The 18,669-nt window shown below is 40.4% G+C and overlaps 1 protein-coding gene across 4 annotated transcripts in view; it reads left to right on the top strand.

Annotated features, from left to right (window-relative positions):
- The window catches only part of SEC11A (SEC11 homolog A, signal peptidase complex subunit), a 71,297-nt gene that overhangs the window by 42,085 nt on the left and 10,543 nt on the right, over window positions 1–18,669 (top strand). For 3 of the 4 annotated variants that reach the window (XM_063596896.1, XM_008959585.5, XM_008959584.5), the window contains 3 exons: window positions 7,012–7,121; window positions 10,889–11,038; window positions 17,810–17,929. In XM_063596896.1, the coding sequence (XP_063452966.1) occupies window positions 7,012–7,121; window positions 10,889–11,038; window positions 17,810–17,929 (380 nt within the window). The remainder of the gene's footprint in view (window positions 1–7,011; window positions 7,122–10,888; window positions 11,039–17,809; window positions 17,930–18,669) is intronic. The other variant, XM_008959586.5, reaches the window with a different exon arrangement.

Below are 18,669 nucleotides of genomic sequence, written 5' to 3'. Positions count from 1 at the left end.
TAAAGTGAAAATTGTTTTAATGATGGTATGCTTATTTAGACTATTAGGAATTTAAAAAATTATCATTTAAGATTCATTCCAGGTCTTGCATTGATTTTATTGGGTCACAATAATAGTGTCCATTTGAAGATATTTGAATTTTTTCAGCACCGTCAATTTCACTTCTAGCTGCTATCAGTATACCTTCTGTAATATCTAGCTTCTGATTTCTCCTTTCATGAGTTAGAAAGCAGGAGAATTGTGATTATGGATTAATGAGTCCCTTAATTTGAGGTCTTAAGATAAATGGAATTTAAGACTTAGGCCAACTGCTATTTTGTAGCTCTAAGACACATTTTTGCTTCTGATTTCTATGAACATATCTTATATGTTGAACTTCAAATATCTCTTACAAGAATAGGAAGCACAATGGTGTATTTGATCATTGTGATCAGTAAATACACAGGATGTAGCTTCTAGATGGTAGCCCATTAAATTATAGTATTTAAAATTATTATCAACTTTTATCTTGCTGAATTTTCTGTGTTAGGTTTTTCTTAATTTCTTATTATATATTACTTAGAGTGGATTATAAATTGTCTTGTGGCTTATTCTAGTCACAGAAGTTTGGGGGAAGGCTCTACACAATACTTCCTAAAAAGAAAAAAAAGAATAGTAAACACAAATCCCTATATCACAGCTGCTGAGAGATATTATATAGAACTTTGATATCATTCTTTTCTAGTTTCACCTTGAGCATTGAAGAAATATTGTTCTGGTCATTTCTTAGAAAAAAATAATAAGGCTATTCAATTCTGTGGTTATTATTCTACATATGTTGCAATATCTTTATTAATAGTTAGCTTGATGTGGTCAGATGATATGAGGTTAGGTAGCTGCCACCTTATTTCTGCCAATACAGAAAGAGGCAACACTTTTTTTCCAATTATATACATTCCTAAGCATTCAGACATAGTGATAAAGAAAGTAGGGGCTAGGGAGGCAATATGTTTGACTTTTGAGTAAAGACTGTTGGCAGGAAAAGAGAGGGTAAAAAGAAAGGGAGAAGAGTATGACACTTTTCAATCTTTTGCTCAGATACAATGTTTGTTTTAGCAAATAGTGTGCTTCTGTCTAGGTTTTGGCTTGCAGATTGACTTAGCAGTATACAAATAGGTACCTTTTAAGGAACATACCAGTTATACATAATCAGGAACTTTAACCTCTTTCTCTAACAAAAATGAGGAAGATGATCTTGATGATTAGCTACATTTCACAATAATAATTCCATAATAAAAGTATTATATGTCTGAGAAAAAGGAGAAGGATAATTATGGCTGGGATAGTGACCTTTCTTGCAAGAACATAGGAAATTATATATTTTAACTTGTTCATTTTTATTGTATTATTATTTTTTGAGACAAGATCTCACACTGTTGCCCATGCTAGAATGCAGTGGTGCTGTCACAGCTCACTACAGCCTCAACCTCCTGGGCTCAAGCAATCCTCCTACCTCAGCTTCTTAAGTAGTTGGGACTACAGGTGTGTGCCACCACACTCAGCTAATTAATTTTTTTTTTTTTTAAGAGACAGGGTCTTGCTATGTTGCCTTGGCTGGCACTTTTTTTTTTCTTAATTTTTAAATTTTGTTATTTTTTTTTAGAGATAGGGATCTCACTATGTTGCCCAGGCTGAACTCGAACTCCTGGGCTCAAGCAGTCCTCCCACCTTGACCTCCCAAAGTGCTGGGATTATAGGCATAAGCCATTGCACCCGGTGGGCATTTTTCTTTTAAATAGCAGTTATCTTATTAAATGTCTAATTAGGTAACTTCTGCAACTCTATAACCGAGCCCTTTTGAAAATGGAAATTTTTTTTCCTCAACAAAATAGATGTGAAATGCGGGGTTTTTTTTGTTTTGTTTTGTTTTTAGTTTTTATTTACTTCAGTGTGAATTTTTGTTTTGCTGCCAAAATCTTAATGTGTTTGATATTGGGATATTGCCATAAACCCTGCTAAGAGTATATGTAACATAGGGTACATGCAAGTATTACCTTTTCAAAATCACAGCCATTCTGAATCCTGGAACACATCTGACCCCCAAGGGTTTTGAGTAAGGGATTGTGGAGCTATATACATTGTAGAATCCTACAACCCCTTCCTCAGAGGTTCTGAATTAGGGCCCAGAATCTATTGTCCTAACCAGTACTGTAGGTGATATTTTTAGTGCAGAAAGTTGGAAATTTGAGTCTTAACTGAATTCCTCACTGTTTATCTTCTGGTTGACATAATTGTGTCTTAGAAGCTAGTTTTCCTACTTCTATCATGTCCCACTCCACGTCTTCAATTCAGCCTTCAGAATAAGAAGACCCATTTTGTCTTTTAAAAAGCCACCATCTTGAAAACGTAGAATTTAGGAGGCCAGAGTTCTAATAGTGCTACTCTGCCAACCAGTAGATAAGCAGCCATGAGCATGTCGCTTAGCTTCTCTGTGCCTCAGTTTCCTTACCTGTAAATGTGAGTGTCAAAGTAGGTTTCAGATTATCCGTGTGCTCACATCACTCTATTACTGAAAGAACAGCAAATATTTCTAATTGTCTCTGTGAAAATGTTCATATTTCCTTTTGTGGAAATTGATTAATTACATTGATTGAGTACACCGTGCTTCATTGGAATGCTAGAAAAATAGTGTTCTGGCCATTAGCATGGACTTAAAAAAATAAACCAAAACAGTTTAGTTTTGAACAGGTGATACTTGCATATAGTAAAAACTGTAAAAACGTGAAGTATGTATATCAGAAAATATTTTTCTTCCACCTTGACTCCTGGTTCCTTTTCTCCAGTTTCTTGTCTGTCTTTTCAGAGATTAACTGTGCATTTATAAGAATATGAAACTTGATCGCTTCTCGGCCTTTTGGCTAAGATCAAGTGTGAAGAATATGAAACTTGAAACGTTTTTGAAAAGTATGCAGGAAAAACAGGTTAATCGTAGGGAGAAAATAGAAAATGGTACAAGAGAGCTGGATTCCTCATCACAATTGTATTTATTTTTTGAGACACAGTCTTGCTCTGGCACCTGGGCTAGAATGCAGTGGGGCAATCGTAGCTCACTGCAGCCTCTACGTCCTGGGTTCAAGTGATTCTCCTGCCTCAGCCTCCAAGGAGCTGGGACTACAGGCATGCACCACCACACCCAGCTAATTTTTCTTTTTTTTATTTTGAGATGGAGTTTCGCCCTTGTTGCCCAGGCTGGAGTGCAATGGTGCGATCTCGGCCCACTGCAACCTCCGCCTCCCAGGTTCAAGCGATTCTCCCACCTCAGCCTCCCGAGTATCTGAGATTACAGGCATGTGCCACCAAGCCCAGCTAATTTTGTATTTTTAGTAGACACGGGGGTTTCTCCATGTTGGGCAGGCTAGTCTCGAACTCCCAACCTCAGGTGATCTGCTCGCCTTGGCCTCCCAAAGTGCTGGGATTACATGCGTGAGCCACCGAGCCCAGCCTCTGGATATTTTTTTTTAATCATCCACATCTCTATTTAGTGTGCTAAATTTTCCTCTACCTTCTTTTTTTTTTTTTTTTTAGATGGAGTCTTGCTCTGTCGCCCAGGCTGGAATGCAATGGTGCGATCTCAGCTCACTGCAACCTCTACCTCCCGGGTTCAAGCAATTCTCCTGCCTCAGCCTCCCGAGTAGCTGGGATTACAGGCACACGCCACTGCGCCTGGCTAATTTTTGTATTTTTAGTAGAGATGGGGTTTCACCATGTTGGCCAGGCTGGTCTGGAACTCCTGACCTTGTGATCCGCCTGCCTCGGCCTCTCAAAGTGCTGGGATTACAGGCGTGAGCCACTGCACTCGGCCTTTTTTTGTATTTTTTTTTTTTGTAGAGATAAAGGTCTTGCTTTCTGGTCTCGAACTCCTAGGCTCAAGTGATCCTCCCACCTCAGCCTCCCAAAGTGTTGGGATTACAGGCATGAGTCTGTGCCTAGCCCCTCATTGTACATTTTGAACATCATGCATTAACACCCTAGTATGAAAGTAAACAAACAGTTTTTAGAGTGGTTGGGGTAAACGCCAGAATGAATAGCTAGAAGAGATGAAAATGGTTGATGTAGGTGGCCTGCCATGGCTAGGATATTGCTTTTTTTACATATTCTTGTATGTATGTGTGTATAATGTTTTGATTAAAAATAACAATTGATTTAAAAAGGGAAGAAGTAGAAAATGTAGATGATCAAAATGAAATAAATAAGAATTGCCTAGTATTACACCCCCAAATATAACAACTAACATTTATTTTATTTTCTTCCTTTTTTTTTTTTTTTTGAGAGAGTCTTGCTCAGTTGCCCAGGCTGGAGTGCAGTGGTGCGATCTCAGCTTACTGCAACCCCCGTCTCCTGGGTTCAAGTGATTCTTGTGCTTCAGCCTTTTGAGTAGCTAGGATTACAGGCATGTCCCACCACACCCAGCTAATTTTTGTGTTTTTAGTAGAGATGGGGTTTCGCCATGTTGGCCAGGCTGGTCTCCTACTTCTGGCCTCAAGTGATCCACCCACCTCAGCCTCCCAAATTGCTGGGATTACAGATGTGAGCCACTGCACCTGGCTTCTTCCATTTTTTCTATGCATTTTTTGGAATTTTTCAGAAAAAATTGAAAAAGCAGTACAGGGAACACCTGTAATCTGTCGCACAGATCCAACAATTATTAGCATTTTGGCCATATTTGTTCTATGTATACTTATGTGTGTGTGCATATATAGAATTTTTTTTTTGCTGAATCACTTGAAAATGAGTTGCAGATATGAAACTACAACTACTAGCTAACTACTACTAATATGCATCTCCTGTGATAAGGATAGTATTCCACATAACCACAACACCATTATCACATAATTTAAGAAAATTAGAGGCCGGGTACAGTGGCTCACATCGGTCATCCCAGCACTTTGGGACGTCAAGGCGGGTGGATTGCTTGAGGCCAGGAGTTTGAGACCAGTCTGGCCAGCATGGTGAAACCCCGTCTCTACTAAAAATACAAAAATTGGCCGGGCGTGATGATGCATGCCCGTTGTAATCCCAGCTACTTGGGAGGCTATGGCACGAGAGTCACTTGAACTTGAGAGGTAGAGGTTGCAGTGAGCTGAGATCATGTCACTGCACTCCAGCCTGTGTGATAGAGCAAGACCCTGTCTCAAAAAAAAAAAAAGAAGAGAAAAAAAGGAAAACATGAATTTCCTAATGTCATTTAATATTCAAATCATATTTTGAGTTTCCCCAGTTCACCCCAAAATATCTTTTATAGTTCAGATTTTTTCTTATGCTCTTTTTTTTTGAACCAAGATCCAGCCAAAGTTTGTGCATTATTAGAACTGAATGAGAAGAAAAAAACAGCAAAGAAACCAAAGTTTGTGCGTTACATTTGGTTGTTATATCTCTTTAGTACTTTTTAATCTAGAACAGTCTTCCACCTTTTTTTCCATGACATTGAATGACATTGGATTTTTGAAGAGACTAGGACAGTTGTGTAGAATGTCCACAAGCAAATATTAACAAAAGTGACCAGGCATGGTGGCTCATACCTGTAATCCCAGCCCTTTGGGAGGCTGAAGTAGGCGGATTGCTTGAGCCCAGGAGTTCAAGATCAGCCTGGGCAATATGGCGAAACCTCATCCCTACAAAACATACAAAAATTACCACGTCTGGCTACTCGGGAGGCTGAAGTGGGAGGATTGCTTGAGCCCAGGAGTTGGAGGCTGCGGTGAGCTGTGATTGTGCCACTGCACTCCAGCCTGGGCAACAGAGTAAGACCTTTTGAAACTTCTGTTTTTTCACTTTATATTACTAATATTTTGTTAGATCCACAGTTTCAGTCCTGTGTTTAAGTTTCTTCATAGTTGGACCTTAATATATGCTTTTTCAGATTTCTCCCAGTACTTTCCAGTACCAGCTTTTTCCTTGAACTATTTGCCATGGTGTCTAGTCATCCTCTCTATACTTTTTCCAGCCTTGGCCCAAAACAGTTAGCTCATATTATTTATCTTATCTGATTTTGTAATTTTTTTGCCTTTTTCCACGTGTTCTGAATTTTCTTTATTTGAAATTGAAATCCCGTCTGGTGTTTTATCTGTTTATTCAAGTCACAGAATTTTAGAATTTGTTGGAGTACTGGAAATTTAGTAAGAAGGCTGACCTTCAAGTCTTGACTATGTGACTGATAAGCTTAGGACTTGGTGAAGTCTCCTCTTTTCAAGACAGTTTCCTTAACTGTAAAATGAGAAGGTAGAGTTAAATGTCATTAACTATTCCCATGATTATCAAGGGATAAGTATAGTAGAAAAGTAAGAGGGCCGGGTGTGGTGACTCATGCCTGTAATCCCAGCCCTTTAGGAGGTGGAGGTGGGCAGATCATTTGAGGTCAAGAGTTCGAGACCAGCCTGATCAACCTGGTGAAACCCAGTTTCTACTAAAAATTCAAAAAAATTAGCTGGGCGTGATGACGCATGCCTGTAGTCCCAGTGACTCGGGAGGCTGAGGCAGGAGAATTTCTTGAACCCAGGAGATGGAGGTTGCAGTGAGCTGAGATGGCACCACTGTACTCCAGCCTGGGTGACTGAGCAAGAGCGAGGCTCCATCTCAAAAAAAAAAAAAAAAAGAAAAAGAAAAAGTAATAGAGGAGTTCAGAAGCAGAGACAGATTACTCTTGGCTGGTAAGTAGCATGAGTGATAAATTTAAGCTGAATGATTATGGAGCCCAAATGAAATAACTTGTGTGAAATGTTCTTAAAATAATATGGTGTTATATAAATGTAACTGATGTTTTACCAAACAAAATGGAGCAGGGTGCTTTGGGTGAAAGAAGGGGGGCCTGTTTTGATATGCTGATGCCATAATTATTATAATGTATTAAAGAATGTCTCAGAACTGTAGTTGTCCTAATAGTACTGCTTGAAACTTTCAAATTGTTACTGCTTTCAGTTGCTTTCCGAAGTGGGGATAATGGTGGATCTGATCTCTTCTCTTTTGTTCTTGCAGCTCTATTATCAAGTCCTAAATTTTGGAATGATTGTCTCATCGGCACTAATGATCTGGAAGGGGTTAATGGTAATAACTGGAAGTGAAAGTCCAATTGTAGTGGTGCTCAGGTAACAGTTTTTCCTTTCAAGGCATGGAATTGCATGGCATTACTTGGGAGAAAAATTGAGATATGAAATAACTGGCATATCATTCTTTTAGAAACTACTCTTTTCCAGAAAAGGGCCTGGAAGAAAATTAGTCACTACTTATCAGTTGTAAGAAATTCTCAGGCTGGGCACGGTGGCTTATGCCTGTAATCCCACCAATTTGGGAGGCTGAGGCAGGCGGATTGCTTGAGCTATGGAATTTGAGACTAGCTTGGGCAACATGGTGAAACCCTGTCTCCACAAAAAATACAAAAATTAGCGGGTGTGGTGGCATGGACCTGTAGTCTCAGCTACTCGGGAGGCTGAGGTGGGAGGATCACCTAAGCCCTAGAGGTTGAGGCCTGCAGTGAGTTGTGATTGCACCACTGCACTTCAGCCTGGGTGACAGAGCGAGACCCTGTCTCCAAAAAAAAAGAGAGAAAAGAAATTCTTACTTTGTTAGGCATTTCCATTCAGAACTCCAAAGGGCTCATGACCTTTCTACAAAAAGGTTACCATGTTAAGGTTTGTTTTTGTCACATCCCTTAATAAAGTGTCTCGTTGTACTTTATTTTCCTGAAATTCTTCTGTCTTTTTATACTCCTCATTTTGATACACCAGGCCTGATATTTAGTTGTTAGTTCATTAGATGTTATAGTACTTCCACAAATTAAGAGTTTTTCTGTAGCATGTTCTCAATGTCAGGATAGAATCATCACTAATTATTTCCAAGTTTCCTGCTGACCTTTAAATATCGCTTCTAAACTAGACTCCAGGAATTTTGAAGGCATTAATACCATGCCTTCAATGGTATGGTGACAAATAGTACTGAATTTTTTTTTTCCACTCTGCTTCCTTCCCTATCTTTGCACTCATACTCTTAGTGAATATTTTTTTTAAAGATGGAGTCTCGCTCTGTTACCCAGGATAGAGTGCAGTGGCGCCGTCATAACTCACTGCAGACTCCACCTACTGGTCTCAAGGGATCCTTCCATTTTAGCCTCCTGAGCAGGTGGGACTGCAGGCCTGCCCCACCATGCCTGGTTAATTTTTTAATTTTTTTGTAGAGACGGTGTATTAGTCCATTTTCATGCTGCTGATAAAGACGTACCCAAGACTGGGCAATTTACGAAAGAAAGAGGTTTACTGGACTTACAGTTCCACGTGAGTGGGGAGGCCCCACAATCATGGCAGAAGGTGAAAGGCAGGTCTCACATGGCAGCAGACAAGAGAAGAGAGCTTTTGCAGGGGAACTCCCCTTTTTAAAACCATCAGATCTCGTGAGACTTATTCACTGTTACTAGAACAGCACAGGAAAAACCTGCCCCATGATTCAGTTACCTCCTGCTGGGTCCCTCCCAAAACACGTGGGAATTCAAGATGAGATTTGGGTGGGGACACAGCCAAACCGTAGCAGATAGGATCTCACTGTGTTGCCCAGTCTGGTCTTGAACTCCTGGGTTCAAGGATCCTCCCACCTTGGCCTCCCAACATGCTGGGATTACAAGCATGAGCCACCATGCGCAACCACTCTTAGTGATTTTAAAACCTAATTTAGTAACTCGTTTTTAGAGAATTACCACTTGGTTGTTTGACTGAAACATTATAGGCTGGGTGTGGTGGCTCACACCTGTAATCCCAGCACTTTGGAAGGCCAAGGCGGGCAGATCACTTGAGGCCAGGAGTTCGAGACCAGCCTGGCCAGCATGTTGAAACCCCATCTCTACTAAAAATACAAAAATTAGCTGGGCGTGGTGGCAGGCGCCTGTAGTCCCAGCTACTCAGGAGGCTGAGGCAGGAGAATTGCTTGAACCTAGGAGGCGGAGATTGCAGTGAGCGGAGATCGCTCCATTGCACTCCAGCCTGGGTGACGATTGAAATTTTGTCTCAAAAAAAAAAAAAAAAAAAGAAAAGAAACATTACAGTTTTGTCATATTTTGGGCTTAATTTTGTAAGCCCAAATCTTTTCTGGAGATAATGGAGTGCATATTTAAAATAAATGGAATTATTAATATTATCTAGAATCTAAGTAATAGTGCATTAACATTATCTAGAACCTAAGTAATAGTACTTAGATTACTCTTTTTTAACCAAATTATCGAGATATGATTGACATACAAAAAGCTGTACATATTTAATGTATACAACTTGATCAATTTGCAGGTAAGTATATTCCTGTGAAACCATCATCACAATCAAGCAAGTGAATATATTCATCACTTTCAAAAGTTTCTTCCCTTTCTATGTTTTTGTGATAAGAACATTTAACACAGGGCCTCCCTCCATCGCCCAGACTGGAGTGTGCCATCACACTTGGCTAATTTTTTTTTTACAGAGACTGAGTCTTGAACTCCTGATCTCAAGTGATCCTCCCCACTCAACCTCCCAAGTGCTGGGATGATAGGCTTGAACCACCGTGCCTGGCCCCCAGTTTCTTTTCTTTTCTTTTCTTTTCTTTCTTTTCTTCTTCTTCTTTTTTTTTTTTTTCTTTTTTGAGACAGAGTCTCACTGTATTGCCCAGGCTGGAGTGCAATGGCGCAATCTCAGCCCATTCAACCTCCGCCTCCTGGGTTCAAGTGATTCTTCTGCGTCAGCCTCCTGAGTAGCTGGGATTACAGGCGTGCGCCACCATGCTCACCTAATTTTTGTATTTTTAGTTGAGACTGGGTTTCACTGTGTTGGTCAGGCTGGTCACGAACTCCTGACCTCAGGTCACCTGCCCACCTCGGCCTCCCGAGTGCTGGAATTACAGGTGTGAGCCACTGCACCTGGCTGAGATTTTTTAAAAGTCCCTCAGGTCATTCCAATGTGCAGCAAAATTTGAGACCCACTGCCATATCCCTTTACATAGAGGGAAGAGAGTCTTTAAACAAAAGTGTTTGGAGTTTGTACTTATTCCTGCATTGAACTTTATTTCTTGTCTTTCTATTCTTACTTAAGCTGTTGTTATAGAAAACCGGAGCTTGAGTTTCTGAAAAAGACTGATGGGCTACTTCTTTATAGATAAAAAGGGGTTCATAAATTAGTGCAAATATCTTAGGACCTTTTTAGCACTTGGCGTAGGATGGAAGAGGTAAGAGGTAAGAAGATACTCTGTAGAAGTTAGTCTTACTTGTTACCATGGAATTGAATCTTTTCCTGGCTTCGGAAATTCTTAGGCAAAAATCTCTGCTTATTCCTTGGTTTTCTTTTTTTCTCTTTTTAAAATAAGTAAATTGATAACACAAGCATTATCTCTGTAGCTGGCTGTTCCTTGACTTGATGAGCCATTTTTCCTTCTAAATGAGTTGAACATATAAGGTCATCTTGGCTGTTATCTTTATAAATGGCAGAGGAAGATGATCCAGTTCTCATTTGCATATCTGAATATGTTTAGTGTTTTCAGATGAAGTGAGAATAAGGGCATTGTTTTAAAGTTCATTCTTTTATATTCTGTTTGTCATTTGAAATTTTAAAAGGTTAAGGAATTAGTAACACTGACCTTTTCAAGATTTAAGCTTCTTTGACTAGTGATACTTGAAATGGAACTAGTTAGTGAAGGTTAATAACTAAAACAAAAATCCTTTGGCGTAACTTTTTAGTCTGAGGAAACCATATTTTGAGAACAATACACATTTCTGTTGATATAGTTGTTAGGGTATTGAGTATACTCCAAAAGTGATATTTTTTATTTTGTTGAATATCTAATTTGGAAAGTACATTTAATCTCATACTTTGTTTTTGCTGTTATATTCTTCTTTCCCTTCCAGTGGCAGCATGGAACCTGCATTTCATAGAGGAGATCTTCTCTTTCTAACAAATCGAGTTGAAGATCCCATACGAGTGGGAGAAATTGTTGTTTTTAGGATAGAAGGAAGAGAGATTCCTATAGTTCACCGAGTCTTGAAGATTCATGAAAAGTATGTGCAAAGTATAGCATCTTTGTTTCTAAGTGCTTTTAAGTGTTTGTGGTATTTAGTTTTGATAGCCTAAAGATTGTAAAACAGTGAGGAACCTCTAGGCCTTCTTCCAGTCCATTTTTATGAATGCTGGAAAGTTTAGTGAACATTTTGAAAACTGTAAATAATTATTTATTAGTTCATTTCTTTCCCTGAAGGTTTTTCCAGAGGTTTTTCTTGGTTCCGTTTTACTTCCCAACCTGTCAGTGACTCTGTATATAATTCCAAAAAACTATGACATAAAGATAGATCCTAAATAGAATCTTCTGGTTGGGCACAGTGGCTCACGCCTACAATCCCAGTACTTTGGGAGGCCAAGGTGAGAGAATGGCTTGAGCTCAGGAGTTTGAGGTCAGCCTGGGCAACATGGTGAGACTCCTTCTCTATTAAAACAAAACAAAACCAAAAAAGGGCAGGCATGGTAGCTCACGCCTGTAATCCCAGCACTTTGGGAGGCCGAGGTGGGTGGATCACCTGAGGTCAGGAGTTTGAGACCAGCCTGGCTGACATCGTGAAACCCTGTCTCTACTAAAATATAAAAATTAGCCAGGTGTGGTGGTGGGCGCCTGTAATCCCAGCTACTTGGGAGGCTGAGGCAGGCGAATTGCATGAACCTGGGAGGTGGAGGTTGCAGTGAGCCAAGATTGCACCACTGCACTCCAACCTGGGCGACAGAGCCAGACTCCGTCTCAAAAAATAAATAAATAAATAAATAAATAAATAGCTGGGCGTAGTGGCATGTGCCTGTAGTCCCAGCTAATTGGAGGACTGAGGTGGGAGGATTGTGTGAGCCCAGGAGTTTGAGGCTGCAGTGAGTCGTGTTTGTGCCACTGCACTCCAGCCTGGGCGACCGAGTGAGACCCTGTCTCAAAAAAGAAAGAAATGAAAGAAAAGGGAGGCATCCTGTATGACACACAGACGAGAAGTGAAAGAGTAGGCATGATTTCGGTTCTTTTTTTGTTTGTTTGTTTTTTGAGACAGTTTCCCTCTGTTACCCAGGCTGGAATGCAGTGGCGCTATCTCGGCTCACTGCAACCTCCACCTCCCGGGCTCAAGTGATTCTAATGCCTCAGCCTTCTGAGTAGCTGGGATTATAGGCATGTGCCACCATGCCCAGCTAATTTTTGTATTTTTAGTAGAGACAGGGTTTCACCTTGTTGGCTAGGCTAGTCTCGAACCCCTGGCCTCAAGTGATCCGCCTGCCTTGGCCTCCCAAAGTGCTGGGATTACAGGCATGAGCCATTGCACCTGGTGGATTTCAGTTCTTGAAAGAAGAGGAAACTGTCAACCGTTGCTTTTTGAAATTCCTATAAACATTCTAGTTTAGAAGAGTTCTTCATTGGTGAAATAAAGATATGACTGCTTATTTTTTTTAAATAAAATCAGATATCAGTATGTATGTGGAAATACTATAATTTAAAGTGACATTATATTATTGACTGGGAAGGAATAACTTAAATTTTTAGAAATTGTTTGGGGCCGGGAGCAGTGGCTCATGCCTGTAATCTCAGCACTTTGGGAGGCTGAGGCGGGCAGATCACCTGAGCTCAGGAGTTCAAGACCAGCCTTGCCAACATGGCAAAACCCATCTCTACTAGAAGTACAAAAATTAGCCAGGCGTGGTGGTGGGCACCTGTAATTCCAGCTACTCAGGAGGCTAAGGCAGGAGAATCACTTGAACCTGGGAGGCTAAGGTTGCAGTGAGCTGAGATCACGCCACTGCATTCCAGCCTGAATGACAGACTGAGACTCCATCTCAAAAAAAAAAAAAAAAAAAGAAAGAAATTTATTTTGGAATTACAGAGGTTTATTCAGCATGGATAGTGTTTTCCAGATTCTGAAAGTGGATTTGTGTTGTTCATTCTCAGCAATGCCTGTTGTGAACAAAGCTGAACCAACTTTCCCCTAAATATATCAGAGAGAATCAAATTGAGCTCAGGCCTTGTTTAAGCTGGAGGAAAATTTCTCCATTTTAATTTGTGATCCTTTGAAATTGAGTGAGTTTGGCTGGGTGTGGTGACTCATGCCTGTAATCCCAGCCCTTTGGGAGGCTGAGGCGGGTGGAGTGCTTGAGCGCAGGAGCTCTAGACCAGCCTGGGCGTCTAGACCAGATGGTGAAACCCTGTCTCTACAAATACAAAAAAAAAAAAAAATGAGTCAGGCACGGTGGTGTGCACTTGTAGTCCCAGCTGCTCAAGAGGCTGAGGTAGGAGGATCACTTGAGCCCAGGAGGTTGAGGCTGCAGAGAGCCGAGATCATGCCACTTTATTCTATCCTGGGCAACAGAGTGAGACTGTATCTCAAAAAAAGAAAAAAGAAAAGAAAAAGAAATTGAATGAGTCATAGACTTCAGTTTAAAACTGCTTCTGGGCAGATTCATAGACAGAGAATATATTAATTGGAAAATCCTTAAATTTTTAAAATAATTTTGTACAGAATTCTGATGATTTTAAATATGGTACTTGTAATCTGGGGTTTTTGGTGATTTATTTCAGACTCTTGAGATACCTTCAACTTGCAGGCCTGTGTAGATAACAGACCCTGTTAATATTCAGAAATTTTCAATTTTCTTTTTTCTTTTGGGGAGACTGAAATATCTGGTCAGGATTACCATTTGGGTTTTTGGTTTTTTGTTTTTTGTTTTGAGACGGAGTCTCGCTCTTTCGCCCAGGCTGGAGTTCATGGTGCGAGTTTGGCTCACTGCAACCTCTGCCTCCCGGGTTCAAGCAATTCTCCTGCCTCAGCCTCCCAAGTAGCTGGGACTACAGGCGCCTGCCACCACGCCCAGCTAATTTTTGTATTTTTAGTAGAGGCAGGGTTTCACCATGTTGGCCAGACTGGTCTTGAACTCCGGACCTCAAATGATTCACCCACCTCTGCCTCCCAAAGTGCAGAGATTACAGGCATGACCCACTGCACCTAGCCCCATTTGGTTTAATAGTATTAACATTGTTCTTAAATATGGGGACAAATAATATTCGAAATGTATGTATTTAGTAGGTTCATCCTATAGGAGGTATATTAGTCTGTTCTCATGCTGCTAATAAAGACATACCTGAGACTGGGTAATTTATAAAGGAAAGAGGTTTAATGGACTCACAGTTCCACATGGCTGGGGAGGCCTCACAATCAGAAGGCAAAGAAGAAGCAAATCCATGTTGTACATGTCGGCAGGCAAGAGATCATGTGCAGGGGATCTCCCATTTATAAAACCATTGGATCTCATGAGACTTATTCACTATCATGAGAACAGCTTGGGAAAGACCTGCCCCCATGACTCAATTACCTCCCACTGGGTACCTCCCATGACCCGTGGTAATTATGGGAACTACAGTTCAAGATGAGATTTGGGTAGGGACCACAGCCAAACCATATCAGGAGATATTATAATTGGATGATACTGAACACTGGCATGTGATTAAGTATTTGGAAAGAGAAATTTTACCATTGGGTGACTTAATCCTTAGCTTTGCTTTTCCCATGTAGATGGATACATTATTCTGTACTCATTTAGCTTTTGGGGTCTAATTTTTTTCTCATCTGTAAAGTGGTTATTTCCTTCTTCCTAATTTCACAGTATTGTGATGGGTGAATTAAATTCTAAACTCTTTGATCTCCCTAGAAGTAGATAATATTAAATATTTGGTCCTTGTTCCAGCAAGGGAAAAATCCTATGTAAATATGCCTTCACTCAGTATTTTGACCCTATGACTTGTGAAATGCTGGAGTAGGACTTAATAGGTCTAGTAAGATCAGGTGCGGTGGCTCACGCCTGTTATCCCAGCACTTTGGGAGGCCAAGGAGGGCGGATCACCTGAGGTCAGGAGTTCCAGACCAGCCTGACCAACATGGTGAAACCCTGTCTCTACTAATAATACAAAAATTAACTGGGCATGGTGGTGCACGCCTTTAATCCCAGCTGCTCGGGAGGCTGAGGTTGCAGTGAGCCAAGATTGCGTCATTGCACTCCAGCCTGGGTGACAAGTGCAAAACTCCGTCTCAAAAAAAAAAATAGGTCTAATAAGAGCCGGTTGCTACCAGAGAATATTTGTTTCACTACTAAGTAGATGAAGAATATCTATGCTTTTTCAAAAAAACTATAGTGATAACTCCTGATTACATCCCAGAAGGGGAAATTGGGTGTGTTAGTATGTTTGTTTGTTTGTTTGTTTGTTTGTTTTGCCAGCAAATCAAGTCTTTGGTAATAGTCCAGATCTCTCTAGCACCCTTTCCTTTTTCTGGGGAGTTCCCCTTTTCCTGGATTTTATCTCCTCATATCTGATTTGCCTTTTCTGCATGTGTGGAGTTGATATTGTTCTCTGGGTTGAATTCAGTTTTCCTTCCTGCTGTTCCTGACTTTCACTCTTGCAGTGAGCCCCTCCTAGCACCTGTCCTCTTTTACCCTTCAGAATTTTTCCTTTTTTCACTTACTGAATTGTCAGCTACAGATTATTTTTCTCTGTATATATTCGCATTTTTTCTAACTGGCATCTTATTTTTAATGTGACTGTTTGCACTTAACCATCTTTGGTGTTTGCAACACCTCCCAATTTAGTTTCCTCTGCAGATTTAACATCTAGTGAGCCAGTTTCCGACTTAGAATCTAAGTGGATATTAGCCCGTAGAAACCTGAAGCTAATTTTTCTTCTTTCTACTACAGTGGTCAATCCAAATGCACTTTGAATTAATTTTCAGCTAGTCTTTATCAACTGTAAAATATACTTTGCTTTCAATTAAATTTTAAAATTACTAGAAACTTCATGGTTCTTTAGTAGAATTAAACTAATAATTTTCTGATCAACAAAATGCTGTTCCTGGCTGGGCACGGTGGCTCATGCCTGTAATCCTAGCACTTTGGGAGGCCGAGGTGGGCAGATCATGAGGTCAGGAGTTCCAGACCAGCCTGGCCAACATGGTGAAACCCTGTCTCTACTAAAAATACAAAAAAAATAGCTGGGTGTGGTGGCGGGCGCTTGTAATCCTAGCTACTTGGGAGGCTGAGGCAGGAGAATCGCTTGAACCCAGGAAGCGGAGGTTGCAGTGAGCCGAGATCACGCCATTGCACTCCAGCCTGGGCGACAGTGTGAGACTCTGTCTCAAAACAAAACAAAACAAAACAAAAAAACAAAATACTGTTCCTGTAAACCCTGGCATATCTGAAGAATTGAGGTATTTCTTCTTTGAAAGCTAACATTTTTTCCTAATATAAAAGTAATTCATGTTTGTTAGAGAAAAAAGAATATAAAGGTAATCTAAAGAAAGCCATAGATAGCCACTGTTTATCCATTGGTCTGTTTATCCATTGGTCTGTATTATTTTAGATCTTGTCTAATACCTTTTTTTTGCTTTTATTTTCTGAATTTGGGGAGTTTCTGACATGTACCGAAGGGTATGAGGAACCCCCATGTATCTATCATCCCTGTCCCAGTGATGATTAATATATAGCCAATTCTGCTCCATCTCTACTCCCACCTCTTCCCCTTCCTGTTATTATTATTTGTTATTCAAGACAGTGTCTCACTCTGTCTCCAAGGCTAGAGTGCAGTGACGCGATCACAGCTCACCGCAGCCTCAATCTCCCAGGGCTTAGGTGATCCTCTTACCTCAGCTGGGACCACAGGCGCACACCATCATGCTTGGCTAATTTTTTTGTATTTTTTGCTTTGCCATGTTGCCCAGGTTGGTCTTGAACTCCTGGGCTCAAGTGATCCACCCACCCACCTTGGCCTCTTAAAATGCTAGGATTACAGGAGTGAGCCACTGCCCCTGGCCAAACAATTCTTTAGTATCATCAAGTTTTTGATATTTGTTCAAATCCCCAATTGTGTCATAACTTTCTTAAACAATTTGTTTGAATCTGGACCCAGATAAAGTTCTCAGCTGCAATTAGTTGATGTGGCTTTATACTCTCTTGTTTTTTTGTTTTTTTCGTTTTGGGATGGAGTCTCGCTCTGTCGCCCAGGCTTGAGTGCAGTGGCGTGATCTCGGCTCACTGCAACCTCCGCCTCCTGGGTTCAAGTGATTCTCCTGCCTCAGCCTCCTGAGTAGCTGGGACTACAGGCACCCACCACCATGCCCAGCTTATTTTTGTATTTTTAGTAAAGACAGGGTTTCGCCATGTTGGCCAGGCTGGTCTCGAACTTCTGACCTCAGGTGATCCGCCCACCTCGGCCTCCCAAAGTGCTGGGATTACAGGCGTGAGCCACCGCGCCTGGCCGTCTCTTGTTTAATCTGTAGGTTACTTCCCTAACTTTCTTTGTTCCTTGCAAGTCATTAGTTGGAGAAACTGGGTTATTCTGTAGTTTCCCATAGTCTGTATCTTGCCAATTATATCCTGTGAGATAGTTTATTGTGTTCCTTTGTTCTTTGTGTTTCCAGAAAATTGGTAGTGTGTATTTATTTTAATATAAAAATGAGATTGTACTGTACATGCTATTTTGTATTCTTTTCTTCACTTAATAAAATTTGTACAATCTTGTCATTCTTCTATACCATTATTTTAATGTTTACATAATATTTGAGCTCCTTAATATTGGATCTTTAGTTTGTTTTTAGTCATTTATAAACAACACAGCTATTAACATTCTTGTAGCTCCATAAATAATTATTTCGACACTAGAATGGTGAAAAGATACCCCAGTGCCACAAACATTTTTGGTTAACAAGAACAGATTTTGTGCTTTAAATGCCATGAAGGTATTTGATGACTTGGGTTTCCTTTACTCTTTTAAGGCAAAATGGGCATATCAAGTTTTTGACCAAAGGAGATAATAATGCGGTTGATGACCGAGGCCTCTATAAACAAGGACAACATTGGCTAGAGAAAAAAGATGTTGTGGGGAGAGCCAGGGGGTAAGTATAGAGGGGAGCATCTCAAACTTTTTATATCACTTGAAGTGTGGCCCTCTCAATCATATTATTTGATCATACACAGTTGAATATAGAGATTTGGTTCTGGTTCCACCAAATCACCCTTGTGTCCTTTGAAAATTTTGCTTCTTAAAAAGTGTCTAAAATTTCAGGTATACTACTCCAAAGGTGAGGAACTGGGTGGGGTGCAATAAAAGAATAGAATACTAGTGATGAAATGGTGAATTGGATGTGACAATTTTAAAAAATGTGTTCACTTATTTGGTTCACTCAAGAAATAGTGGGCACCTTCCATGTGCTCTTACGTCCACACTATGCTAGCCTCTGGGGGTCTAGAGCACTATTAATCCTGCCTCATGAAAGTTACATTTCTTTTTTTTTTTCTTTTTTTTGAGATGGAGTCTTGCTCTGTCACCCAGGCTGGAGTGCAACAGCACGATCTCAGCTCACTGCAGCCTCCGCCTCCTGGGTTCAAGCGATTCTCCTGCCTCAGCCTCCCGAGCAGCTGGGATTACAGGCGCCCACAACCATGCCCGGCTAATTTTTTTTTTTTTTTAGTAGAGATGGGGTTATATTTATATTTCTTAAGAAGTACTAAGTCAATAACTCAAAAGTGTTCATCCAAATTAGTTTTATCATGTTAATTTAATCCATAATATTTCTAGTCTTGAAATTGATGAGGTTGAATGAAATTAAAAAGTTATATTAAGCCTGTTTGTTTC

Source organism: Pan paniscus, chromosome 16 (genome assembly GCF_029289425.2).
Source record: "Pan paniscus chromosome 16, NHGRI_mPanPan1-v2.0_pri, whole genome shotgun sequence".
Classification (NCBI taxonomy): Eukaryota; Metazoa; Chordata; class Mammalia; order Primates; family Hominidae; genus Pan; species Pan paniscus.
The sequence above is the reverse complement of the archived record's forward strand: the minus strand, read 5'-3'. Positions and strand labels throughout refer to the sequence as shown.